Genomic DNA, 27,063 nt, shown 5'->3' with positions numbered 1-27,063 from the left:
AAATTTAAGTGTTTCCTGGAAACTTGTACAAAAATAACTGTTGGGGTGTTTCAAAGTTATGTCGTAGTTACTGTAGAAGCCGTGATGCATGTTTTGAAGAAATTACTTTTAGCGGGGCTATTATGCCTTTTAGTTGTCTTTCCTCCTGGTTTCCTCGAAGGGGAGAGGGGAGAAAAAAAAAAAAAAAAAGGCAGAACGACCAAAGCTATATTCACATCTGTGAAGCACTGATGGAGATCTGCTTCTTTTAAGAACTGATGGAAATAGAATGAAAAAAGTGCCTGACCTTTTTCAGACTGGGTCCAGAAGTACAGACTTTTAACAGGACTAGCAAACCTGTGGTGTTATCTCCCTTTCCAGTAGACAAGCGAGATAAATTTACTTTCCTATCATAAAGAAAAATTGTCCTGTTGATTGCTGTTGGCCTCTTATTTTGATCCAGAAGAGGCAAATTTGTGAAATATTTAGTACTGTTTAATCAGTACTGTTTGAGGGCACTAGTAGTCATAGTTATGAGTAATGCCAGAATGCAGCTCTGATCCAATTTAGTCCTGCTTTTGATAAATCGGGATAAATTGGTATGAACTTATTGAAATGGGGAATTTCAATCATTATTTGTGTGAGAACTGTTTTCCTGTGCTAATGGCGGTTTGTTCTTTCCTTAGGTTATGGGCATGACATGTGCCCATGTATTTTAATTAAAGTATACATTTTCAGAAACTTTCGTTTAAAAAGGGGAATCCCGGGACTTGGAAGTACCAAAAAAAAAATAATAATAATAAGATAAGACTTCCATGATTTTAGATGGTAGTGAAACATCACAGTGTTTATAGTGTTGTATTTTATGAAAACGTCCCAGGAGAAATCCAAGACTATATAACCTATTACCTGTAGTGCTGTCATGAAGTTTTTAGTTTTTATATTTTGCATCTCTCTTCTACAATAATGTTTTTTTTAAAATCAGAAGTTGTGATGATCCAGTGTGTAGCATCCCTGAAAATCAGATTACCTAGTTAGGTCATGGAAAAGCGTGAAAAGTAAAATATTCTGCTTCTCATAAGGGTGAAAATTGAAACTGTAAATGCTGTGTACAGGTGCTGGAATTGATAAATATATTTTCTATGTGTATATGACTAAATAACTTATCGTTATCCAAAACAATGGAATACACGATTTCATTTTAACAGGAAATAGTATTTTGCTTCTCCCCTGTTTTGCTTAAGGAGAAACACTTTTTAATAAAAAATATGTCAAGGTACCCAGATAGACAAATTTTAAATCATAAATCCAATTTTAATAGTTCACTTCCTGTTGGGTTAATTTAAGCAGTGCATGAACATTACAGTGAAAACAAGTGGTTCCGGTGCTACTTGTTTCTGTCTGTATCTGTTGACTTGCTGCTGCTCTGAGTGTTCTTCATTCCAACTCCACATCAGCTTACAAGTACTAGTAAATACTTGAAGGTTAGGCCTAATTAGGCCTGGTTGGCACTGATTCGAAAAGATCATGCTTGCAAAGGCATATCCTCTCCAGTATCAGTTACTCAAGGTTGCAAGCTCATTAGCTGCTCTTAACAGGATTTTCTCTTGTGACAATGAACTAGATGGTTTTAATTAGCATCAGATAATGATTTTAAACTCTAGTGGACTCTTTCTGAAGCCTTAGTTACTGCCCAAGATAACCTAATAGAAATACGTAATGGCATTTGTAACTGCATATATAAGGACAGAGTAAAATAAAAGCTGGAAAACTGACATAGTCCTTTGTAATTTAGAGATTATTGAGGGGATTAAAGTACTGGTTAAAATCTGGCACAGACAGATATTTTCGACCGAGGCAGTTATAGGCAGCAGAAAAAGTAAGTTGTAGCACAGTCATCAGAAAAGTGACTATCAAAAAACTGTATAAGAAAGTATGGCAACATGAATCTACTTGAATATTTTAACTAGGTGCTTTAATTCCATATGCCAGTTGCTTTAACCAAGTATCTTCCACCGGTTTGTTTGCATTTCTGAGACAGTGTCTGTGACTTCTCTTTAAATTCCATAAAGTATTTAGTAAAAAAAACAACTTGGTGTAACTGAAAGTATTTTTTCTTACAGACTGCAGTTAAAGAAATACCACTTTAAAGTAGGCATTAGCTAAGGTTGTGCTAAAGATGCCATTATTTTCCCAGCAGGGATAGAGCTTAAATAAATTCTCCTGTCGCAGTACATCTATAAAGTTGGTTGAAATCAAATTCTGGGATAGCCTAGTGTAAGATGGAGAGGGCAGAGAGGACTGGAAGACTGAAAACTATTTTATTCACCTAATTTACTTGACACAGTGGACTTATTTTCCCCACTGTGCGTGTTACTTGCTGCTGTTCCATTTCTTTCTGTGTGTGCTGTGTGCTACCAGCATGAAGACTGAGGGCACAGCCTGTATTCGAAAGACACTGAAACAAAATAATTTCTAGTGTATCTGTGTCTGAAAAAGGAAGAACCTTTACATGCCTTCATTATTTAATTCCTAAAATTGTTACAAGGATTTTCATACAGGTAGCACTACTACTTTTTATTGGCAAGAAGAAGGTGAAAGTGCTTGCGCAGCAGGGAAGTGACTGTGCCCGTGCTCCCTGGGAAGCAAGGGCGCTTCAGGAATTTTAGGACCTTTGTTTTAAAACTGCCGTGCCGAGATCGAACTGTTTCCCTGCCTGTGCTCTGAAGCCACCATCTTTTGTAAGTCCCGCTTTATGCGACAGAAGTCAGGAGTACAGTCCACAACAGGAAAAGTGGAGAATGTACCTGGTTGCTGTGCATTTGTGAATGGAACCAAGGACAAAATGGGATCAGGGGATTGCAGAATAGCTGGAGTGTTTTAGGGGAAAAAAAAGAAAGAGTGATTTGAGACAATATGTCTTGTATGTAAAGTATTACCATTGGGTTGTAGACTCTAGAGTGGATGTAGAGACCTCTGCATGAAGGGACACCAGCTGACACTGGGCATTTTTTATATAAATGTATCTTACAGTTCCTGTGGAATGTGTGGGGGCGAAAAGGTACTAATAATCAAATACTACCAGAGAATTCTTTTTCTGATGAGGCTTGTTAAATGCTTAAGGAAGGATCGTTATTAACGGCACTAGTAGGAGGTACTTGCCACTTTTTGCAGGAAGTGCATGGAGTTTGTTAGTTTGTGTTACCACCTTCGAGGTCATTGTCAAAGAAGTCCCTTTAGCCTCACTACTGGCACAGCTTTTCCCGTCTGCTTTGTGAAAATCGAAAGGTCATCTTGGCATATCATTCCTCCAGCATTTTTCCTCATCTTCTCCTTGAGGTTTTCAGTGCCTATAACAAATTGCCTCCTAATAGGCTTCCATTCTGTGAGTGCTGCTCACTTTTGCTATTGGAATTGTTTTGTTTAAAGCAATCAGCAACTTTAAAGCTAGTTTTTATTTTCCATTTCTAAAATGCTTTGGGATTCTAGGCTTTCAGGGTATATAACCTGTTACAAGACCTGTTTGTAGTATATACCATAGTACTAGCTATCTAATAAATTGCAACCAGGATTACTGGAAAGGAGTGTTGTTTAAGGATCTCGGATGCTATAGCATATTCTCCATGTTTTCTGCAGTGCCTATATTGGCAAGCATCAGTTGTGCGAGCTTTTGTTGACATAAATTTTCTTCCTGTAAGTGCATGTACAGCCCTAACCCATTTCACTGTAGCATCCAAAATAGCAAGTATAGTGTCATTTACAAGCACCTCTTCTAGAGGGAAGGACTTAAGAGAGGAAAAAACACTGACAGAAAACTGAAAAATAAGCAAAAAATACCTAGTTACCCGCCATAATTCCCGAGGTGTTTCTGCTTTAACCTTATCAATTTATATCATTTTTTTTCGTGTCAATTGTATGCTTAAAGTTTGTCCAAGATGATAAAGTTGAAGTGGATTTGGTTATCTTAGGTGCTGTCACGAAAGATTTTTTTTTTTTAAATCCTGGATTTCTGTACTGCATTTGATTAAAAATGCCTTGCAAGTATGCTGACAATGTACAAAATACGATATCTTACTGCTTCTCTAATTTTCACTATGCCTTCCCCACATCTGCTTTTTCCTTGTCAGCTACAGTAGGTAAAGTCTGCCTACATAGATTGCACCTTTTATTGCAACAGTGGAATACTCAGAACAAGCTTAAGGGCGGAAACAAACAGGGGCCCTGGGTCTACAGACATTGGTGTATTGGTGCTAGAGGCACTGAATTAAGAAGTCACCAGAAGCAGTTTCTGTGTTTGAAGAGCAGATGCAAGGGAGATGACATTTTAATAGCAATAAAGCCCCCAGGGATTTCACTTTAAAGAATTAACGGAGATTTAAAAAATACATAGAGACACATAAAATATACATAAACAAACCCTTATTCATAGAAAAAGATAATAATATGGTGATTGTGAAATTTGTTGTAATGGTTGTGAGTTAAAGATTCTTCCCCAATTATTGCTTAGGTGAAAACAGGGTGAAATGTATGGGTGATGAGCAGGCAGAAGCTTAGGGGGGAGGATTAAAGGGTAGGCTGTTGTTGGTGACACTGTTGTGGGCATTTGCTCCAGGCCAGCTGATCTGCATGAGGAAGTTGATGAGGCCTAGAGACTGCTGGAAGCCACAGGCCCTTGTTCACATGGAGAGCTTCAACCACCCTGTTACCTGCTGGAAAGACAACACTACTAGGCACAAACAATCCCAGAGGTTCCTGTAGGGCACAGGTGATAACTTTTTAACACAGAGGAGGCACCAAGGAGACATATCCTGCTGAATCTTGCATTAACAAAGGAGGCTTGACTGGAGATGGGAAGGTTGGGGGCTTGGAAGGTTGTGAAGGCTTGGGTGCAGTGACCCTGAGATGGTGGAATTCAGGATCGTTCAAGGAGGAACTTGGGCAAAAAGTGTTATCCCAACCTTGGACTCCAGGAGAAAAAATACATGGCTCAGGGGTCTTTTTGAAAAATTCCATGGCATAAAACCGTAGAATAAAGAGGAGTCCAAGAAAGTTGGTTAGTCTTCACGGATTGCTTCTTCCAAGCTTGGGAGTTGAGCAGTGGTGGTCTTCCTATACCTCAGTAGCAAAAAATAGGAATAATGTTGGCTTCCTGCTGAATGTGGCAGGGACCTTGGTGGTAAATGAAACTGAGAAGGCAGAACCCCAGAATGCCTTGTTTGCTTCAGTCTTTAGTGCTAACTCCAACCCTCAGGAATCTCTCACCCTGGAGACAAGACAGAGTCTGGAGAAAGGAAGACTGTGCCTTGGTTAGGAAGGATGAAGTTAGAGATCATTTAGGCAAACTTGACATACACAAATCTAGGGGCATTGCAGAAAAGCTCCTAAGTGTTAAGGGAGCTGGCACAGGTCGTTACTAGGCCATTCTCCATTATCTTTAAAAGCACAGGGAGAACAGGAGAGATGTCTAAAGATTGGAAGAATGTTGCTCTTAACTCCAGTCTTCAAAAAGGGCAGCAATGAGGATCTAAGAACTATAGGCCATCCCTGGAAAGATCGTGGAACTAATCCTCCTGGATGTCATCTTTACAGATGTGGAAGAAAAGAAGCTGGTCCTGGAATCCCAGAATAGTTGAGGTTGGAAGAGGCCTCTAGAGACAATCTAGTCCAACCCCCCTGCTCCAGCAGGGTCACCTAGAGCATGTGGCACAGGGTGGCATCCAGGTGGGTTTTGAAGAACTCCAGAGAAGGAGACTCCACAGGCTCTCTGGGCAGCCTGTTCCAGGACTCTGACCCTCACAGTAAAGAAGTTCTTCCTCACATGGAGATGGAACTTCCTGTGTTTCAACTTGTACCCATTACCCCTTGTCCTGTCACTGACCACCACAGAGAAGAGTTTGGCCCTATCCTCCCTACATTCACCCCTAAGGTACTTGTACGTATTGATCAGATCTCTCAATCTTCTCTAAGCTAAACAGGCCCAGCTCCCTTAGTCTTTCCTCATACAATAGATGTTTCCATCCCTTAATCTTGTCGCTTTACGCTAGGCCCTCTCTAGAAGCTGTATATCCCTCTTATACAGGAGAGCCCAGACTTGCACACAGTACTCCAGGTGCGGCCTCACCAGAGCTGTGTAGAAGGGCAGGATCACCTTGAACTGCTGGCAACGCTCCTCCTAGTGCAGGCCAGGATCCCATTGGCCTTCTTGGCCACAAAGGCACACTGCTGCCTCACGGTTAACTTGTTGTCAGCCAGGACTCCCAAATCACCCTCCATAGAGCTGCTTTCCAGCAGGTCAACCCCTAATCTGTACTGGTGCCTAGGGTTATTCCTCGCTGGGTGCAGGACCCTGCACTTATCCTTGTTGAACCTCATACGGTTCCTCTCTGCTGAACTCTTGATCCTGTCTAGGTCTCTCTGAAGGGCAGCACAGCCCTCTGGAGTGTCGGCCCCTCCTCCCAGTTTGGTGTCATCTGCAAACTTGCTGAGGGTGCCCTACGTGCCCTCATCCAAGTCACTGATGAACAAGTTGAGCAGCACTGGGCCCAGTACTGACCCCTGTGGGATACCACTGGCCACAGGCCTCCAACTAGAAAAGCTGGAGTAGTCGGCGTGGTTCAGCAAGGGAAAGTCATGGAATCACAGAATCATTATGGTTGGAAAAGACCTTTAGGATCATCGAGTCCAACTGTAAACGCATCACCAGCATCCCTGCTAAACCATGTCCCTAAGTTCCTCATCTACACATTTCTTAAACACTGCCAGGGACGGTGACTCCACCACTTCCCTGCTTAACCAATATGATAGCTTTCTATGAGAGGAGAGCCTCGATGTTGTCTACCTTGACTTCAGCAAGGTTGTTGACAGTGTCTCCCATAACATCCTCCTAGACAAGCTCAGGAAGTGTGAGGTAGATGAGAGGATGGTGAAGTGGGTTGAGAAATGAAGACAGAGCTCAGAGGTGCAAAATCTTCTTGATGGTCTAAAACTAGCAGTGTGCCCAGGGGACAGCATTGTGTTCAGTCTTGTTCAATGCTACATCAATGACCTGGATTAGGGGCCGAAGTGCCAACTCAGCAACTTTGCTGCTGATACAAAGCTGGGAGCAGCGGCTGATACCCCAGGACTGGGCTGCCGTTCAGAGGGACCTGGACGGGCTGGAGAGTTGGGCAAACAGGAACTTCATGGAGTTGAACAGAGGCAAGTGCAGGGTCCTCCCCCGAGGGAGGAACCACCCCAGGCATCAGCACACACTGGGGTGACCTGCTGGAGAGCAGCTCTGCAGAGAAGGCCCTGGGGCTCCTGTGGGACAACAGACCCAGCAGGAGGCAGCAAGGGGCCCTTGTGGCCACCAGGCCAGTGGTGTCCTGGGCTGCAGGAGGAAGAGGGCGGCCAGCGGGGGGAGGGAGGTGGCCCTGACCCTCTGCTCAGCCTGGGGAGGCCACGTCTGGAGTCCTGCGCGTGCCCTGGGCTCCCTGGGACAAGAGGGACACGGAGCTACTGGAGAGAGGCCAGCGCAGGGCTGCGAAGCTGGGGAGGGCCCTGGAGCAGCTCTGCTGTGAGGAGAGGCTGAGAGCGCTGGGGCTGCTCAGCCTGGAGCAGAGAGGAGTAAGAGGGATCTTGTCAGTGTGTGCAAACACCCTTAGGCTCTTGTCAGTGGTGGCCAGTGACAGGACAGGAAGCAACAGGGATAGAAGTGAAGCACAGGAAGTTCTGCCTTAGCATAAGGAAAAACCTCTTGACTGTGAGGGTGACCAAGCACTGGAAAAAGTTGTCCAGGGAAGCTGAGGAGTCTCTGGAGATGCTCAAAACCCACCTGGACATGATGCTGTGGGAGGTGCTCTATATGACCCTTCTTGTGCAGGGGTTTGGACTAGATGTTGGCCATACTTGAACCACTCTCTTATTCTCTATGTGGATTCCACAATATCTGCTGTCATTTTCACAGGATGGAAATAGCGCCAGTTTTCATGCCTGTCAAAGTAATTTCTCCTGTGTTTGAGGTCCTGTCTGAGATTACTTAATATACTGTTGGCACCGCTACCTCCGCTTTGGTATTTATTTCTGCTATTTCTCTGTTATGTTCTGCCTGAAGAGGTAAAAAACAGACTTCAGATTCGAAGTCTTTCAGCAATGGATGGATCAGCAGTTCCAGTTTAAAGTCATTTTTTGAGAAATGTCTAAACTGATTTGTCACATTTTTTTTTCCTGTATCTGCAATGTTATGTGCCAAATAGCTTGATGTTTACTTTAGTCAAAACAGAGACACCATGGAATTAGCAGAGCCTGCCCACCAGAATCCATGTCACTACAGTGTTTTTGTTTTCTCCTTGAAAATCTCCTCATCGATGACAGGTGCCAGACATAATGTTAAGTTTCATATTTTAAGCAGTATCATGCCCTTTTTAAAGGACCTTTTTCTTTAATGGACGATGGTTTAGCTTCATATTGTCGGAGTATTTACCTCTTCAGTTTACAGCTTGGGTGTCAGCAGTAAAGCAGACATTGACACAAGCACTTGACACATACAAAAAGTTGCTCATGGGATAAATGGAATTTGCACAACAACATCTCAAATGACTTGTTTTTGTCTGCTCCCAATGCACGGAGAGTATCCGCCATTCTTCTTGCACTGTGCTTTAAGATTATGTACAGAGCATTAAGTTCAGATATCTGTGCACGTATTAGGTTTGTTCTTTTGTAACCAAGCTCTCTTAATCTGAAGAAGAGGCTGTGGATGAAGATTAAAGAATACAAATTTTGTGTTTAATGTTGTGCTATAAAACACTGGACTGGCCACTGTTTTATCGTAGACTGACTATAGTAGACTGGAGCTGGAAACTGTATATAGTGGAGTGTTTTTTTTTTTTTTTCAGGAGATGGATTTTGCAGTGGAACTTAAATAAAGGGTGACAGATTATTTAGAGAAAAGCATATATTTTCTTCTGTGCTGCTAACCAGAGGCTGTGAGGCAGAGCAGTGCAGGAAGAGAGCAAGAGGTGCAGAGCGAAGAGATCCCTTTGCAATGGGGCTGGTGGCTCTTTGGGTTAGCTCAGCTGCAAGAAGTCTGTTTATAAAATGACACTATTGTCTCTCTACAGTGCGTAGACATACACATTTTTCTGCTCTGCATGGAAAAATACACCCAGAAAATGACGGCTGTTTTGCCTGCAGCATGCTGCATGCTTGCAGTAGTGTGATATTTGTTTGAGGCCGTACCTTGATTGCTTCTGTTTAATCCTGTCAATAAAACACAGGGAATATTCAACGTCATCCAGAAAAATCCACGTGACCTACAATTATGGTAACTTTAGGTTGAACTTCTGCATCTCTTGAATGATTTTCTGGTGTGAGTAATGGCATTTCTGTTTTGTAATGCTGTTTTAGACATATGCAGAACTCAGCACTATATTTTGGCCATCCTCTGGATGTCTGCCTGCTGTCTGTTTCATGGAAAGAGAGGCAATGGCCCTGACTCCCACCCTTGATGGGCCCCCGGTGGCAGCGGTGTCACTGCTGCCTCTGGATGTCAGCAGTGAACTATCTTCCATGCAGAGACTGTGCTGACCGCAAGGAAACTGGTCTGCCTTGCCCTGTAGGAGCCTGTGCCATGGTGAAACAAACCATCAGAGCATGTGTGCACTTAGGAGGATTTCCTGAATTTCTAGACCACATTTACACCCCGTTTCCATATTTTTTCACTCAAAATGTCATACTTAGATGTTAGGAAAAATAATAGAATCTCACCCTGAAGGGTGACTGGGAGAGATGGAGATGTTGATGTTAGAGGAGTCCCTTGGGTTTCGTTGTGGCTGCAGCTTGTCGAGGAGCTAAAACAATGGAAATTTGACTTCAAAGTCCAACCTTTTTGTGAGGAAGCAGGCTGGGTTTCACCCTGGTCCTTCATGGTTCACATCTGTCCCTTGGCATGTCCACCAGAGCACAGAGCATTGCAGAGTTCATCCACACAGAAGGTTTCGGTGAATGTGCTGGGTACTGCTAGCCACAGCTGGTGACCTTGGTGCAGTTGTGACACGTTTCATCCACCATAACCAGTGAAGGAAACAGCAGGGAACCCAAAGAAGTTAGCAGTGGTGACAGACTGACTTCTTAGGCAGGATGCCAGTAACCCCCTGGTTATTAATAGGGGGAACAAATGCTTTTGCTTAAGAATGGAGCAAATTGAATGAAGAAATAGAGTCATTTTGGAGATTAGAATTGAACTATGACATGCTTTATTAAAAAGAAAAGGAAAAAAAAACTCTATCTGGAGAACTAACTTTGCAATGCTTTGATTTTTCTCAGTGTATTTCCATTAAATTACACAAATACATAAAAGCTAGTGCCTCTCACTTTTCCTCTTTTTTTTTAATCCAAGATAAAGATCTGAATTACAGTAAATTGCCGTGCAATTGCTCCAATGCAGAAACAACTTAATGAAGGTTTTGTAAATAGCAGATAAGCATGAATCAAATATTTTTACGTGACATAAGAAAAGGAACATTCTAAACAGTTAAATCTATTTTTAAGCAAGTACGTAAGCAACATTCTTTTTTTTCTCTGCTAGATTTATTGATAGTTATTATTTTCTCCAAAAACTTTAAAGCATGGTTAGTTTACTGTGTTCATATCTAAATACCGTATGTTACTATTTGTCCTAGAGGCCTGGGAACACCAACAGATGCCCTTTAAACTGTGGTTGTACAGTAGCTACCTCTTTAAGCACTATCTTTCTGAATAAGAAAAGCAAACAGCTGCTTAACTGAATTGAAAAAAATGATGTTCTTCTAAGGCAAGGATCTGTGAAAAAGCATATTCTAATTGGAGGTATTATTTTCTGCATAATATATGGGCAAAATCTTTAAAGATCCCCCCTCCCACCCACCACACATTTTCTTTTTAGGTAATTCCCTGGCCTAAAATGAGTCGGACAAGTAATACGTAGTTGTACAAAAATGAAGCTAGGCCGTCCAGATAAGCAGACTGTTTCTTTGTCTGTGAGAGACCAGATGTTTGCCAAGCCTGCTCCGAAACATACGGATAGGATTTATGAACATAAAGAGCTCCCTCTGGGGCTCGTTAATATCTGCAATTAGTTAAAGTGGAAGAAATGAACATGGTCACATGTGGAAAACAATCTAATTTCTCAGTGATGTGAGAACCACCCTTACGCCGTTTCACCCAAACCCTAACTATATAAAATTGTTGCTTCATAAAACAGGGCCTTCCTACTGTAGCTTTAATGCCATTGCCCGTCTTTGTTGTGTGTATGTATGCATGTATTCCTTTGATGTTGTTTGCTACTTTGATTTTATTTACTTATTTATTTATTTTCTAAGCCCTGTGGCACTCAAGTAATCAAGATAATCAAGGCTATCCTGCATTACTTTTTGATGTCATCATGCAAAGCACTTGACTATTTCATCTAAGTAATCCAGGGGCACCGGAGATGCTGTCGAAAGTCTTAGTGGATGTGACTGAGTAAATGAAGTGTGGTCCTTCTCCGGAGGAATCCTTTTATTAGCTGGAGCTGGAAAAATGCCAGCTCCTGCTCCAAACCCAGCTGGCTTGGTAGGCACAGCCTGCAGCAGCGGCGCAGCAGTTTGCTCTGGGCAGGATTTAGGGTTTGGGTTGGTGTCGCGATACTCGATTTCTAGCTGTGCTCTTCCCTGCTGGAATCCACCAGTTTACGGTGGTATAACGTGAACTCATACTAATATCAGTTAAGCCACAACAGGCAAAATGCTTTGGACGGAAAGCTGTACGAGATAATCCAGAGGAAACAAATGCTGGGTGTTTGATAATAAAATGAACAATAAATTCCTGTCTGTGGGGGACCTGCTCCCTGCTGAATGGAGCAAGGCAATTGAGCAAGTTATTACTCACAAGATAGGAAAATGACAACCTTCTGCTTCATGTGTCATTTAGCTGTTGCCGGAGGTCTGTTCTTCTGCCTGCACAGTGCTACTGTGTACCTTGTGTCACCTCCAGCAGTGCTCCGAGCTCAAATCAGAACATATTTTGGCTATGAACCAATCAAGAATCTACCTCTGCACCCCTATATTTTTGTGCTCGGTCAGTTACAGAGGCATCAAAAAGGCACTAGAGGTGCCTTTCATTAATGTGGTGGGGCTGAATGATGGAGAGAGGAAAGTGTGTGGAGAGAGGGGATTTTCTTCCTCTCTCCATGGGGCCTGAAGTTATTTTCCTCCACATCCAGAGTGAATATCTTGGCCCATGCCTGTTCATTTCTATTTTGGGTTGAGTGCAAGGTGAGTTTAGCCACCCAAAGGCTTGAGATCCCTTGGACTAGGGGAGGGCAAAGCTTTTGGGAGGGGGGTTGCTGCTCAGCCAGGATAGACAGGTGTCTCCTCAATGGCCTGTTGCCCAGAGCTTTCCACCTAAATGAGTGCCACAAGCTCCAGCCCACTCAGCTTTCCTGTTACTGTCGCCTGCATCATTACCCAATCCAAAGTGGAGTAGCTTCTGCTGGAGGTTTCAGAGGGACCCGCTCCGAGTTGTATTTGAATAGCTGGAGGAGCCATATGGGACCCACACATAAAAATCCCCTTGGGCAAGTAAAAGAGCATCCACTTGCCATTCTTGATGACATGAGAGAGAACCACTGTTTTCTCCTGCTCGTGTTTCATGCAGAAGGCCCATTCCAGCCGGTGTCTTGAAAAACATCTAGAGGGGTCCTACCTGAGAGGCACATGGGGGTGAAATGAGGCTGGTGATTTCCATCTCAGGCCTGGGGCCCCAGAGAGACCAGTCTCACCAGGATGAGTACTCAGGCTCTGGCTTGCTCCAGGTGGCCAGATGTGGACCAGCTTGAGCACACGAGGCCGAGTATTTGTATCCTACAAGCACAGCATGTGCAACTGCCGACTGCATCCTGCGTGGGAGTTAAACCAGGACGCCCCGTATCCTTGGGTGATCCCAGCACGGATGTTGTGTCCTCCCATGCATCTCACTGGGGCCAGGCTGTGCCTTGGACTGGTGAAATAAATGAACTTTCTCACCTGCAGCACAGTCCCCAGTGTGACACTGAGGCCTGAACACAGCCTTTTGCGTCCCTCCAGACAGCACGGGCACAGGAGTGGTTTAGAAATGATAATAATAACAACAATATTAATGTTTCTCATCTGCTGCAAACTAATAAACTGAATTTTCAGCTTATTACATTTTCTTCAGTGTTATTCATGGCATGCTTTTTGGGGTGAGTTTCCAATGCTCTTTAATGGGGAAAGCTACATGCAGCTGTGCAAACAGGCCGAGTAATCCCAGGGAATAAGATGCTACTGGATGGGAGCCAGTGTGTTGGAAATGTGTCCTGAATGACTGTTTGTACCAGAAAAACGGATGCCCTGCTTCCCGTTCATTACAATCTCATCAGTTGCTGAAATAAGTTCAAAGTAACTTGTGTTTAAACTGTATTTAAAAACTGTTATAAATACTGATAAGATTCTTTTTTTAGGAAAAACCTTTACAAGCTATTATCTACCAGATGTTTTATTCCAACATTTTTTTCCGAAATTGCTCTAACATTTGTGTCCCATGTCAGACCCATTTTTATCCTAACAACTCAATAAGAAGACATGCCAAACATTGTACCACAAATTTATTTTTATCACTTAATCCTAAATCTGAAAAAAAAAAAAAAAAAAAAGCTTTAGGCCTGGAAATGCTTCTGGAATCAGCTCCAGACTCAGCTCTTAGCTCTTCCCATCATGATGGGTCACAAAGGAGGTGCCAGGCTGAGGCATTACTCACCTAAGCAGGACAATTCTTTGGACAGGTAGAATTGGCACGCGAAGCCATAGCTACATGACAGCGAAAATAGGAGTGGGATGCCTAAGCTGCACAGGCGTTGCCGATGCGCAGGTTACGCCGCTCTCCCGTGTTCGAAAGCTCATAGAAAAGCGGTTTCAGGAGCCTTTCCAACGTCATCTCAATTCTGGAATCAGCAGATTTGTTTGCCTTGACATCGCAGCGCGTTAGCCAGCATCAGGCCCGCAGCACGGGGCGTCCAGCGCCTTCCCCGCAGCACTCGGAGAGTTTCTTCACCGCCCGCCGCGTGAAGTCCACCTTCCCCCTCTCCTTCTTGAGGGCCGTGTACTCGTAGGCCTTCAGCTTGCTGTAGTAGTCTGAGAACTTGTTGTAGAGGATGGAGATGGGCATGCCGTTCAGGATGATGCCGAAAGCAATGCAGAGGAAAGCGAAGAGGCGGCCGAGGTGGGTCTCTGGGCACATATCGCCGTAGCCCACCGTTGAGATGCTCACCTGCGGGCAAACCAGCGTTAGGTGTGCTAGCCAAGGGTGGCCATCCCCTTGTCTAGGTGTGCTCACAGACAACTTAGAAGTTAGCACTGTTGTGCTTTGGGTCATAAACCCAAAACACTGGCTTTCTTCTGTGCCACCTGTCTTCCCTCTGTTAAAAAGAAAATCCTTTCTTACACTAGTGAAAAAAAACAGTGTGGTTGCAGGGAAGTGTTTTGTTTGTTTGTTTTTTGGTGTTTTTTTTTTGAAAGCTTTGTCTTGCAGAGGAAATTTCCAAACAAAATTCCCAGCCATCCTGCCCAGTGGGGGGGTTTTCCTGGCCAGGGTGAGCAGCTCGAGGTGCTCCCTGACTGCACAAACCCGGCACCTCCGGCAGCCCCGCTCCTGCAGCCCATTCCTGCATGAGCTTTTGAGCCTGAACCCTGCACACTTACGGGAGCTCTGGGGATTAACTTGGATGCAGATTATGTAGGGAAAAATCAACTTTGTCATATGTTATATATATTCCAAGCATATTCACACAACACACACACATACTACATATATACCATATGTATGCCATATATTACAAATATCATGTATATAAGGAAGAGTACATACTCTTCATGAAAAGCTTAATGAAAAGCATACTGAAAGCTTCAGCTAACTGCAAAATATATTTCAATAATATATGCACTCTAAGAAGACGCAGCCCAGCAGAGCTCTTTTGTTTAAAGCTCCTAAATAAAGTTCCCTCTAATGGGTACATGATTGTAAGGAGCTATAGGGAAAAAAAAAAAAAAGAAGAAAAGAAACAAAGGTCTCATTCAGGTGACCGGAAGTCTTTGTTTGCTGCATATGCTTACAATATGCATTTACAGTGGTAAATTGTTTGTTTTTCCTGCTCAGCTATATGTCAGAAGTTATGGAAGCCTGTTACATGAACAGCTTCAATAGGGACCACTCCTGTTTGTTTCATCTGACAGGTACACGGAAACCTTGGCTGAATTTTGCCCTGAAAAAAGATTCAGGGATGGAGCAAATTGTGTGTTTTCTTTTAATTCTTCCTTTTTTTTTTTTTTTATGGAAGTGTATTTAGCATCTCCATGTTATATGATGGCAAATCTTGCCATCACCTTACCTGTGAAACTTCATAAATTCTTCTTCTTAGCTACATGTGGAGGGGTTGTGTTTTATATGTGATGGGTACTGTAGAGAGTCCTGCAATCCTGTCTTGATATAATTTGGTTTGGGCTACCACATGTCCATGAAGTGTTTGCTTATGGGGACATTGCATTTGAATGATGAACTCCCAAACTACTGAAACTACTGGCATAAATAACTCCTAAGTTACATGCTTCCAAAGCACGTATCTTGTTTGCTTATAATCCTTACATTTAGTAAATATAGCTCTTTTCCTGCCCCCTCCCCCCTGTTAGGCATGACTTTAAGGCCACTGCAATCTGTCACTTCCTAATCTGATTCTTAAACAAGGGATATTTTTCAGCCAAGCAATCTTATTTAATATTTTTCACAGGAGCTGAAGATGCTGTATGCAGCTGTGAAAAGGTAATGTGAAATTCTATCAGAAACAGCTAAAGTGCAGGAAATAGGGGTTTCATTGAAATGCCCTTGTGGCTTTAGCACTGAAATAAGTCTCTGGAAGGTCACAATGTGCCGTCTGCCATCCTCTAACATGCTAAATACAATGTTATTTCAAATGAAGAAAGCATTAGGGTGCATGAGACAACACTGGATAAGCATATTTGTAGGATGCACCTGGTGCTTCCTGCGGAATAAAAGGGATTAGTCATTTGGTTTAATGGAAATTAAGTCACTGGATTTGAATGATAATACAGGATAAATATCTCCAAAAATAAATACTGAGATGGAGGCAAGATGTTTATCTCTACCAGCCAGGACAGTGTCATTATCCTGTGATAAGGTCCTGTTCCACTGGCATCCTCTTCTGTATTACCTATGGCAGTGTGGAAGGGAAAACTGCAGTTTGGGGTGTGTGAGGCTGAGGGCATGGATGGATTTCACTGAAATTTGAATGATCTGAATACATCAATTTTTATTCTTAAAGAATAAATAGGCTGGAAAAAGAGTTACGCCATAGAATTGCAAGGTGCTCCTCTTCGGGAGACCCTTGCTGAGCTAAACAGGCTTTTTTCATATATGTAATTGTATGGGATTTATAGGAGTTTCAGCATAACAGTGAGTCCAGCAGCTTGCACAGGTGAGCCCGATAGATTTTACACATATCCTGCACAAGACATAAGGAACCACCTTATTCCGGTTACATATGAGGTAGGATTTTTTATTTCCATGCCCTCCGCATGTCACTTGAGGGTGACATGATGCTTTCCCACATGCACTGTTCAGCTTGGGGGACACTCAGCACCTTTGTGCAAGTGGGTGCACTTGTGTGTCTGCAGAACAGTGTGAGCCACACAACCTGCCAGAGTGTGGGCACAGGGACCATGACCTGCTGTTACTTTTGTCTCCATGGCTTACCTTGGAAAGCATTACCATGCCAGTGATATTGAAGTGGTTTGGTGAAAAAAATGACCTTTTGGAAGTGAGTGCATGGCTCTCCTTGGTTGCTTATGTGTCTGCGGTGGAAACGGGTCCCAAACGCTATAAAAGTCTTGACTTTTGTTTCGCGAGAGCAGGTGGGGAAACCAGAATGGCTCAATATCCCTGGCTAAATCTTCATGCCCCAGAAAGATACAAAACCACCAACTTGGAAAATGCTGCCTCCAGCATGGATCAGTGACAGGTCAGACCTCTCAGGGAGATGTGCCCACATGCCCTGGAGCACTGCCCTCCACAGCAGCCTCTAAAAACGGTATCATCCTGTCTCCATTTCTGAGGCACGTCAGCTGGAATTCAGACAGTTACCCTCTCTCCAATCACTGTTTTTGCATTTTTGCAGTGTGATAATCTCCCCTGTCTGCGACAGGGCTAAAATTGCTGTACTCCGTGCAGCAGCTGCAAAAAAATAAGAGGCAAGGTGACATTAACCTGCTGTCACTATTGACTGATGTGAGTTTCGAACCAGGCAATTCATCCTTTTCCGCCCCTTGAGCCGTTCTGTGCCTTTTTGGTTTACTTTTCTGCAAGTCTCGGCACAGTACAAATACCACACGTTTCCTTTATGTGCCTATGTCTTAGGGGGTGCCCGCTAAAGAAAAGGATATAGTTCCTTGTGGAGAACAATTATTGGCCCTATGTGCATTTTTCATGGCCAGAGCTCTGGGAAAGACTTAAATTTGCAATTTTGACTGTCCAGAGCCTGCTGAATAGCACCTAAACTATGTGTTAGCTTCTTGTAGCCATTAGTCGGGTCAACGGAGTTATTCAAAAATACCAGCAGAAATGAAAATGCAAAAAACACGTCCTTCTGCAACCATCTATTCCTGTCTGTTTGCCCGCTTCTCCTTTAAAGGACAAGCCCCATCTGCATATGGAGAGAGGGGAATTTCGACACGATCTATCTCCCTGATTAAGCCCTGATTTAAGCTTGCAGAAGAGGTGCGTGAGTGTGTGTGCATGCATGAGTGAGTGCATATGTCCTGTAAGCTCAGAATTCAGAGCAGATGTTTGCTGATCTCAGCCTGCTGTTTTCGAGATCGACAGCAAATCTAGGGGTGAAGGGAAGGGGAGGGAGGCGCCTCTGGGTACCCAGCAAGGTGAGATATTTCTACTTACGGCAGCCCACCACCACGCATGGGGGATGCTGGTGAAGTTGGTGCTGGAGACGTCATGCTCCACCGTGTAGACCATGGCAGAGAAGGCGAAGATGCCCATGGCAATGAAGAGCAGGAGGCAGCCCACCTGCTGGTAGCACTGGCGCAAGGTAAAGCCAAAGGCACGCAGCCCCGTGGAGTGCCGGGCCAGCTTGAGGATGCGAAAGATGCGCATGAGCCGCATGATGCGAAGCACCTGTCCCACCTTGCCCACTCGTCCCACCTTCTCGATGTCGTGCTCATGCTGAGAGCCCCGTCCCCGCGGCTGGTCGTCGTCCGCGAAGCACTCCAGCAGCAGCTGGAGGTAGAGGGGCAGGATGGCGATGAGGTCTACAGCGTTGAGCGCGCTGCTGGCGAAGCGGCGCAGGTCGGGCGTGGAGACGAGGCGCAGTAGGTACTCCAGCGTGAAGAAGGCGATGCACAGTGTCTCAATGTGCTCCAGGACGGGCCGGCTCTCCCCGCTCTTCCGGTCCACCTGCTGCATCTCCTCCACAGTATTGAGCGCCAGGGCCACCACGGAGATGAGCACGAAGAAGCTGGAGGCCACGGCCATCACCTTGGCGGTGACCGAGGAGAAAGGCTTCTCCATGAGGTTCCAGAGGTGCCAGCGCTGGGGGCCATAGTAGCGCATGTGGTGAAAGAGCTGCTCGTTCTCCTGCGCCTCGGCCTGGGAGCGCAGCTCGCGCTGCACCTTGAGCTGCTCGCTGAGCTCGTCGCGGCGCTCCTCGAAGCAGATGCGGCAGCAGCGCGGCGTGTACTTGAGCCGCACGCCCCAGTAGCTCAGCTCCTCCAGGAAGCTGCGGGGGCAGAGCTCGTCTCGCACGCGCAGCACCCCCGACGCGTAGAAGTTGTAGACGAGCTGGAAGACGGCCGGGTCGCGGTCGAAGAAGTACTCGTCCACCTGGGCGGCGTAGTCGTCGCACAAGCCCAGCTGGCAGCGCCGGTCGGTGGAAGTGGCCAGGCGGCCCAGGCGGGTCTTGGGGTAGATGGCGACGGCCTGGTAGGTGAGGCGGTAGCTCTGGCCGCCCACGTTGATGTTCAGCACTGACGAGGAGGGAACTGGGGCTCCCGCGGGTAGCGAAGGGGAGCAAGGAGCAGGCAAGGAGGGCTTGTTTCCTCCCTCAAGGGAGTCTCCGCTTGGCCACTTACCTTGTTCTTCCTCTTCCTCATCTTCATCGTCCACGTAGTAGTTGTAGCTGCTCTCGGGTCCCAGGAGCAGCAGGGGCTGGGAGCTCAGCGGAGCGATGTCGGGAAAGCTGCTCTGCTTGTCCAAGTGCATGCTCTCATTTTCCTTCCCCACCTCAAACGCTGGGAGAGCATTTGATACTTCTTTCTCTCTTACTTTATGTTTTGGTAATAGAAACTGCCCCCTCTGGTTAAACTGCAGCATAATATTTTTCCTTACTCTTCCCTTTTCTTTGCATTCACCTGTCCTTGGAAAAATCGCAAGAGGTGACAGTTCTGCTTTCTTCCGTCTCTATCTCAGTAGCATTGGGCACAGCAGCAGTTCTGTGTTTTTCTCCCTGCCAGTCACCAGTCCAGTGGTGAAAGCTCAGTGTGAGATACAGACACGCGAAGACTGCTGTTGACCGTTTTAATCTTGCTGACAGGGAAGATCTGAGTGCTTACAGAAGGGGATTTAGAGGCTATTATCCTGTCCCAGCCTCATCTCCCTCAGTCTGTGACGTGAATGATTATGGATCCATGAATCTATGAAAAATCGGTAGGGGGGAAAAATGTAAAGTTTTATTGCTAGTAGAAAACAGACATTTCTCTAATTCAAGTGTATATAGGCTTAGGACAATCTCAAAATGCAAAGGCATGAGGAAAAGCAAGGGAGAGAAAGAACGATACTGATTTCTTCAATTTTCCGTAATAAAAACAATGAATAGTTATCATGCAGATATTGAACAGGGCTTTACTCACTGAAGACAGTAGGACTTAAAATGCTTTACAGAGGTAAGCAAATAGGATTCCTCCCACCTGCTGGGTGCTGGAACCAGTAGTGGCAAAAGGGGATGGCTGAAGGGGTTTCCAACACACTGCTTAATATCTCAGGTGGTTAATGAGAAACTGAACTGGTTGCAACACTAATGCCTTTTATCGAACAACTCAAGGCAACACCTTTCCCTAAAATGCAGACCTCCTTGGCCTTGGGGAGGACCTGGGCTTTCTGTTTTTTCTTTTTTTCCTCATCTCAAAGCCCATGTGCCAATGGAAAGGGCATAATCTGAGCAGCTATGGGTCCTCAGGCCTCGGAAGAAGACCCTGACTCTGATCTGGAAACAGTCCAGCTGCAATGATTCAGAAGCTTCTTAGATCTTAGGCAGCAAGTACTCTGAAAAGCTGTTTTAGATTGACAGGTCTGAGCTCTGCCCACATTTGTGTCCTTGCATGAAATGCTGGAAGATGATGTGAAACAAGATATATAAGAGAAGGAGACTCGCGGATTTATTAGATTGGCTGACATAACTAGGGAAAAAGATGGATGTGCTTTTGTTGAAAAAGTGCTTCTTCAGAGTGTGATTTCTGTCAGTTGATCTAATAGAAAATATTACTTCTACCTTCATACTTTGCCTTACTAATATCCTTTAGTGGGTTGTAACCATTAAAGTGTTTTTTTCTTCCTTCCCTTTCCCCCAGAATAACTTTCACCATTAGGTTCTGTGTATTCTCTCAGTGGCTCTGTTGGACATGATAGTACCAAACAGGTGAGTATTGGAGCGGCCCCTTACAGAGGATCTCTGTAGTCAGTCTAGATCCTGAAGGAGCATCACTCTGAATAGTTTAAATTTCTTCTTGTTACACAGCTTAAGGCCTGGATAGGCCTCAGCAACTCAAATGTAGATGTGCTTGAGAATGTTTTACTGTGCAAATTCTTCCCCACTGCCCATTCTTTCTTGATGTAAAAGGTAAGGTACCTATATTAAGGATTATCAGGGCCTTTATTAGGGATTATCAGTGTTTTTTTTTTTTTTTGAATGACACCAGTCTGCTTTCAACAACAACTAACAACTAGTTAGTAGCTTTAGTAGCTAACAACTGTTAGTAACTTTAACAATACAAATTGATGTGCATTTTCAAGACTTGCTTTTTCTTAACTACATCAGACAGCAGATAAGATGAGTTTGAAAAATCATCATTTTACTCTTTAAAAACCTTGAATGGTTCTCATTGTTGGTTCAATTTAGAGTTCAGGTCCCGCTGGCATTGATGCTGGCATTTTGTGTGCTTTCTAACAGACTCGCTGGCCTCACTTTTGAGGAGGGCCTGTAAGGCTTGTGGCTCACTACTTGCAAGATCATTTCTCACACAGTGGAACATCTGATTCTCAGACGTTAAGGACCTTTAGCCCAGATAAAATAATGGAATGGATGGATGAGTTTCTCATTTTCATTTTCTTAGCAACCTTATTCGATATGCTGCTTATTTTCATTATAATATTTTTCAATATATCATCCATGGATCGAATGAAAAGTTAAGTGTTAATAATAAGAATTGCATAATCTTTTGTGGATTGAAGAAGAAAAGTGAAGGTTAGGCAGTCACTGAAGGAGACGAATGCTGTCTAATGAACCAGAGAGTGTGCTAGAAAAAAGCTTCCTGAGAACACCAATTTCACAAAAGAAAACTTCAATTGAAATTCAGGAGGGTCACTAGAAGACAGGTTTTTCAGTTGTCCTTTTAGAAAATACTGACTTTTTGCTGAAGGGAACAGCTACAATGCCTTTTCATTGAGCAAATCAGGTCAAAGTTGAATATGCTTGCTTTCTCTTGGATTAAAAAGAAAAAAAAGGAATTTTTATTTAAAATTACCTTAAAGAGCTCATATAGCTCTGTAAGGCCTAAGTGGATTGGCTCTTACCTTGCTGGAGGACCTGTTCATACATTTATATGTTTTAAGGCCAGGAAAAGCCTTTAATATCACTTGCTCTGGCCCTCTCGAACCCTTGAGTTCACTCAATATTTCCATCTTTGAATTAAAAGTGCAAAAAAAAAAAAAGTAGACAACTTAAATGACATACTAAGCTATCCCTGGAGAACATGCTGAAAAGATACTTGGGGGTTTATTTTAAAGACCCCATATGGGATTTTCATTAAAGCCCAGCAAGTTCTCAAGCTCTCTTGACAATGAGGAGAATATTACTTACAGTGACTCAATGTCTCAATTGTCTCAATAATTATTCATGTCCTATTAATATTATTATTGATATTATTCAATTAACATTAATCAAAAAGCATAGCAAGGCTGCAGTCAGACTGGCTGGCAGTTAAAACCATGAGGGGTGACTTGAGGAGGAGGAAAATTAGGTTTGTGGTCTTCCCCTCTACTTCTCAGTGCAGCAATTTATCATAGTTATTGTCAGAAAAAGAAGAAAGGAAAAAGAAAGCAAAAAGGAAAAAAAATAATAACAGAGTAAAACAGATCTTTTAGCAAATATGAGAGGACTGTGGATGGTAGGGTGTAGGAATCACTCAAATTCTTTTGCAGTAGAAGCAGGTGGCATTGCAATGGATTGAAGCTTGTACCACTAACCTGTGAGTCAAACCATGCCTTGCTTGAGGAGTACAGTCTGGCTAAGATCTTGCAGTGAACTCTGAGGGGGAAGGCTACCAAGTTTTCATTCACTATTTTATAGGAGCCACACTGCGAGAAGAGGTGAAGTTGCTGTATCCCAGCCTAGGTCTTCTTCAGGGAGCCGCTACACAAAGGTAAAAGAGAAAGGTCTTCAAAAGAAATCAGCCCTTGCACACAGACATTTTCCTGGCAGCCCAGCCAGATGCAAGCCAGTGTTTGCATGAATGTGGATAGCCATAAGGGAGCTGCACTAACAGGACATCTCACACAGAGACACCTACATGATAGGAAGATAAATCACAGCAAAGCAAAGACTGACAGGAGCAGGGCAAATGGGCCCAAAACACTCTTAGCAGGAAGGAAAAAAAGCCTAAGTCATATCCCTACATAGCACATATTTCTGAAGCTTTATCAGGACTAGCTAGCTGCTTAGTGAGCAGGGTAGAGCTACCACAGAAAACAGGGTAGCATATATATTATTCAGGGTGAAAGAAAGAAAAACTTGCATGTGTTTTTCACGGTCTTAATGCACCTGGGTCTCAGGATGCCAGCACAGCTGAGGTTACCAAGGCAGAGCAGTAACGGATCAATATGCAGCAGATGAGCCGCAGAGGCTGCTTGCACAGAGCCCACGGGAAATGCAAAATAGCGCAACTTTCACTTAGCCCTCTTTCTGAGTGATCTAAAGCAAACTGGATGCCTGGCATTTGCTGCAGGCTAAGGGCATGGACATAGACATCACGGATCTGCTTATGCAGAGTGACTTTCTAAGGGAGGAGGATCTGCCCATGGGACTGAGCCCTAACATGTTCATTGGTGATGGCTGTGGTGTGCAGCAGGCCAAGTACCCAGAAATAGCTACATGTCAGGTGGACTTGCAAGAACTTGAAGAACAATGGGGAAATATCTATCTACCACATGCTGGAGCAGAAAGCATGCAAATAAAAAGTGGAAAGAAAGAAAAAAAAAAGGAAAACACCACCACGTTCCTCTAGCTGAAGGCATTCATGGCCAAGTTTTATAACTAGGAAGGCTGAGAGAAAAATTAATTAAGCAGCAAAAGAGCAGCACGGAGGAATGAACCAGTATCTTCTGTGTTACCTATTGCTCTGCTTTCCTGTACGCTTGCTGATTGCATGCAGCAGCTCATTCATAAACATGAACAGCACTTGAGACAGAGGCAGCTGGTCCCAGCCTGCAGAGAACAGAAACACGCATTAAAAGCACAAAACAGCAGCAGCAGCAAGAACAGATCTGAGCTAATTGATATCAACGGTAGGTAGGGAAGGTGGAAGCAAACAGCTAGTAGAGACCAAACCATGTCACTAACAGGCCACTGAATGGGTACTGGAGGGGTGGCCTTCTCAGGTGACAAGTTTTATGCTTTCTGAGCATTGCTCCTTTGCAGAAATAAGCTCTTTTCTTGGTGACAGAGTTCAGTTGCTGGTTTTGCACCGAGATTTTTGTTTGGATCACCAAAAGAGAAGGTGCTGACATACATCTACAAAGGTTTTGCTCTCCTTATGACTATCAGCACCCTTACCTCTTTTTTTTTTTTTTTAACGTGGCAATATTTTGCACTGTTAATATTACTGCTATTGAAGCACCCGAAACATCACCAGTGATAGAGCTGCAAAACAAAACAGAAATATATAGAAAAAGTCTGTAATGAAAAATCAGCAATGCACCAGCTGGCAGCGCCATTCCCAGGCTGTCTCACAGCATGAGGCTTGTTCCTGTTTAGGACGTCAGGATGCTGAGCTGTACTGGAGAGCCACCCGTCCTGTGAGCCACAAAGGATGCTCTGAATTTCCATTGTCTTGGTGCTCTTTCAACAAACACTCTTGCTTCCTTGCATTTCCTTGCTGCATCCCCTCCCCTAGCAGGAACCAGACACCCAGGCTGTGTTCATAAATCCCGGCCCGATGCAGTTTATGATGATCCATATTACCACAATATCCCCCTCCCCCCAAAAATAATGACAAAGCAAACAGTTTCAGCCCACCTTAAATTCCTTGTGACAAGATAATCGTGAGTTATGCTGGACTCAATTACAGGTTGATCTTATAGATACATGTGCCATGACCCCCAATAGCCATTCCCCAGGATTTATGCATTCCCTCAGGCAACACGGTGAGAACTGCTGATGCTGCATGGTGAGAATTTACTGAAATAAATCAGCTGGCAAGAGGAAGAAAGACAACTCATTCATGCACATCACATCAAGAGGGCCCTGCAGGCTTGGAGAGGGCCCAGCGCCAGGTTTGGTTCCATGCACAATTTGCAAGCCCACCAGCAGACCTCTCCAAGTTTCTTCTTTTGTCAAACATGTCCATCCTGGTAACATCCCCATGCAGTCCACTCTCATTTCCTAACACCTGGAATTCTCTTGAGAATTCCCCTCCTGAGCTTTTCCTCTCCTGATGATCCAAGCAGCAGTAAATTACCATGAGTCACCTTCCTTATCAACCTTTCACTTGCTGCTTTGCAGCTGAATTGCCCTTGTGCGCAGGTCTTCTTTGTGCTACAGCCCAAATCTGAATTAACTGGCCACGAGCTGCCAGATCCAAGCAAGATGAAGACGTGCCTCCTCTTCTTCCTCAGGTTAGGCATGAGCATGTCCAGCCCTGCGTCACAACCTGAGCATGACCTTCGTGTTTGGGTGGAGCTGCCATCACAAACAAGGGTTTTCTAAACCCAAATTTCCAAGGCAATAGTCGATTTCCTAATCTATTTTCCAGTGTCCCAAAATAGCCAGTTTTCCAATCCTCAGAGGATTTTCCAAGGCTGCAGTCCTTTGGATTTTTGTTTGCTCAATGTCATTGCGCATCCTGGCCCTCCCAGGTGCCTTGGGAGCGCAGCTGCACTTCCTTGGATTTTTCCTCTGACATCTGCCTCCGGAGTGGCTCCGGATCCTCGGCCTGCACCGTGCTGGAGCCTTGATCGCATGGCTGAGCTGTTCCCCTGCTCTGCAGGAGTAAAATTGTTAGCATTTCCTTGAATAAAAGGAAGCCTGGTAAAAAACAAACAAGCTCCTCTTGGAGTTTTTCAGAAGAAATTGGATACTTTGTGCAGTGGAAGAAAAGCTTTTGCTCCTGACAGAGATGCTTCAGGCTGTGCTAATCTGTGATTTTAAGTTCCAGAAGTGATTTTTCTAATACAAACAGAATTTCTGTAATAAATCGCTCAACCTACCTTATTGCCTAGCAAAGCACTGGTCACTGCAAGGACAGAGGACGCTTTTTCATGCTGGATTATAGCCAGATTTTCCTATGTGTTTTTACACACACACACACAGGAACACACACACACACGTATGAATATGTGCAAAAATATCTCTACAGAACTGCTGTCCTTATCATAACCATGTGTCACTTATAAATCACTTACTTGAATAGGATGAGTTTGTCAGGCATTTCATGAGGTTAGGACGAGTGGTTTTAACAGGCCGTTTGCATTATCTTTTGTTCTCCCACTTTCTCCATACATATACACTGCACACAGTTGATTTGATTTACAGGCTAAACTTTTTCTATAGGAAAATAAGTCTGTACTACTCTGAATTCTCTGAATGTTCAGGGCAATTGCCCCTACTCTTTTTTTCCTGTTCTTTTCAAAAATTGTTATTCCCTCCATCATTTGTAGGGTTAAAAAGACAGGAAAATGATCTTTTGCTGATATTATATCTGAATAAATGATGACTATACCTTTGAAAATCTTTGTCTGGAAGAAAAGAAGAAAAAAAACAGTACCTCCCTTCTGCATCTCTTCTCTCAAAGGTTGGCAAGAGGAAAAAAAAAACAGGTAGAGGCTACACAACACAGAAGGTTTCTGAAGGGGGTCAGAGCATCAAATGCCTTTTTTAACCCAATTACAACATTTTTCAAATACCGTTTAGAAAATCATACTGCAAGTGTGTTCTTTTAGAAAGTACACTCTGCTCTTCTGTTTCAAAAAACAGGTCACGAATCCCCATTAGTGACTATGAATGCTAATTTTGGATGGAGACATAATGACAGGTTAATTGCATGATGCTTAATGTCAACCTGGAGCTGCCACGTGATGTAAGAGAGCCCTCTGCACGATAACTATTGTCAGATTCGCCTGGAAGACACCGTTTAGCAGCTGCTCCGTAGGAACAAGCCGCTGCTGCTGCCATGGGTAATTGTGGGCTAGAGAAGCAATTTCACAGGTGGAGGGAAAATAAAAATTGTGGCAGTTCTCTGAGCCTTTTTCACCAAAACACTGATAGTCTTTTTGCCCCCTCTTGGTTCTTTACTCCCTTTTTGGAGTTTGGAGACTCTTCCAACAGTGACTAACCCAAAATAGAGGGCCTGGCTTCTCCTCTTGTCCCAGCTCGGTTTCCTGTATCTCCCTGTGTTTATCAATGGGATGACAGTGTTGCAACAGTGCTCAGTAGTCTACATCAGCCAAGGATTTTGTCTAACGCTCTCGAAGCCCTCAAGTCTCTTTCCTCTCTCTCACAAGGCAATT

The 27,063-nt window shown here is 44.1% G+C and overlaps 1 protein-coding gene and 1 long non-coding RNA gene across 2 annotated transcripts in view; one reads left to right on the top strand and one right to left on the bottom strand.

Moving 5' to 3' along the window:
- The window catches only part of LOC148593157 (uncharacterized), a 263,837-nt gene that overhangs the window by 166,224 nt on the left and 70,550 nt on the right, over positions 1 to 27,063 (top strand). The gene's annotated exons all lie outside the window — the stretch shown is intronic.
- KCNV2 (potassium voltage-gated channel modifier subfamily V member 2) lies at positions 13,984 to 19,380 on the bottom strand. The gene is made up of 2 exons (XM_010223185.2): positions 17,953 to 19,380; positions 13,984 to 14,259 (listed from the first exon to the last, which is right to left on the bottom strand). The coding sequence occupies exons 1-2, from the start codon at positions 19,378 to 19,380 to the stop codon at positions 13,984 to 13,986; spliced, it is 1,704 nt and encodes a 567-aa protein (XP_010221487.2).

Source organism: Tinamus guttatus, unplaced genomic scaffold, assembly GCF_059628265.1.
Source record: "Tinamus guttatus ecotype Peru unplaced genomic scaffold, ASM5962826v1 Tinamus_guttatus_pri_ptg000446l, whole genome shotgun sequence".
Classification (NCBI taxonomy): domain Eukaryota; kingdom Metazoa; phylum Chordata; class Aves; order Tinamiformes; family Tinamidae; genus Tinamus; species Tinamus guttatus.
Note: the sequence above shows the minus strand (reverse complement) of the source record. Positions and strands in the feature narration are given on the sequence as shown.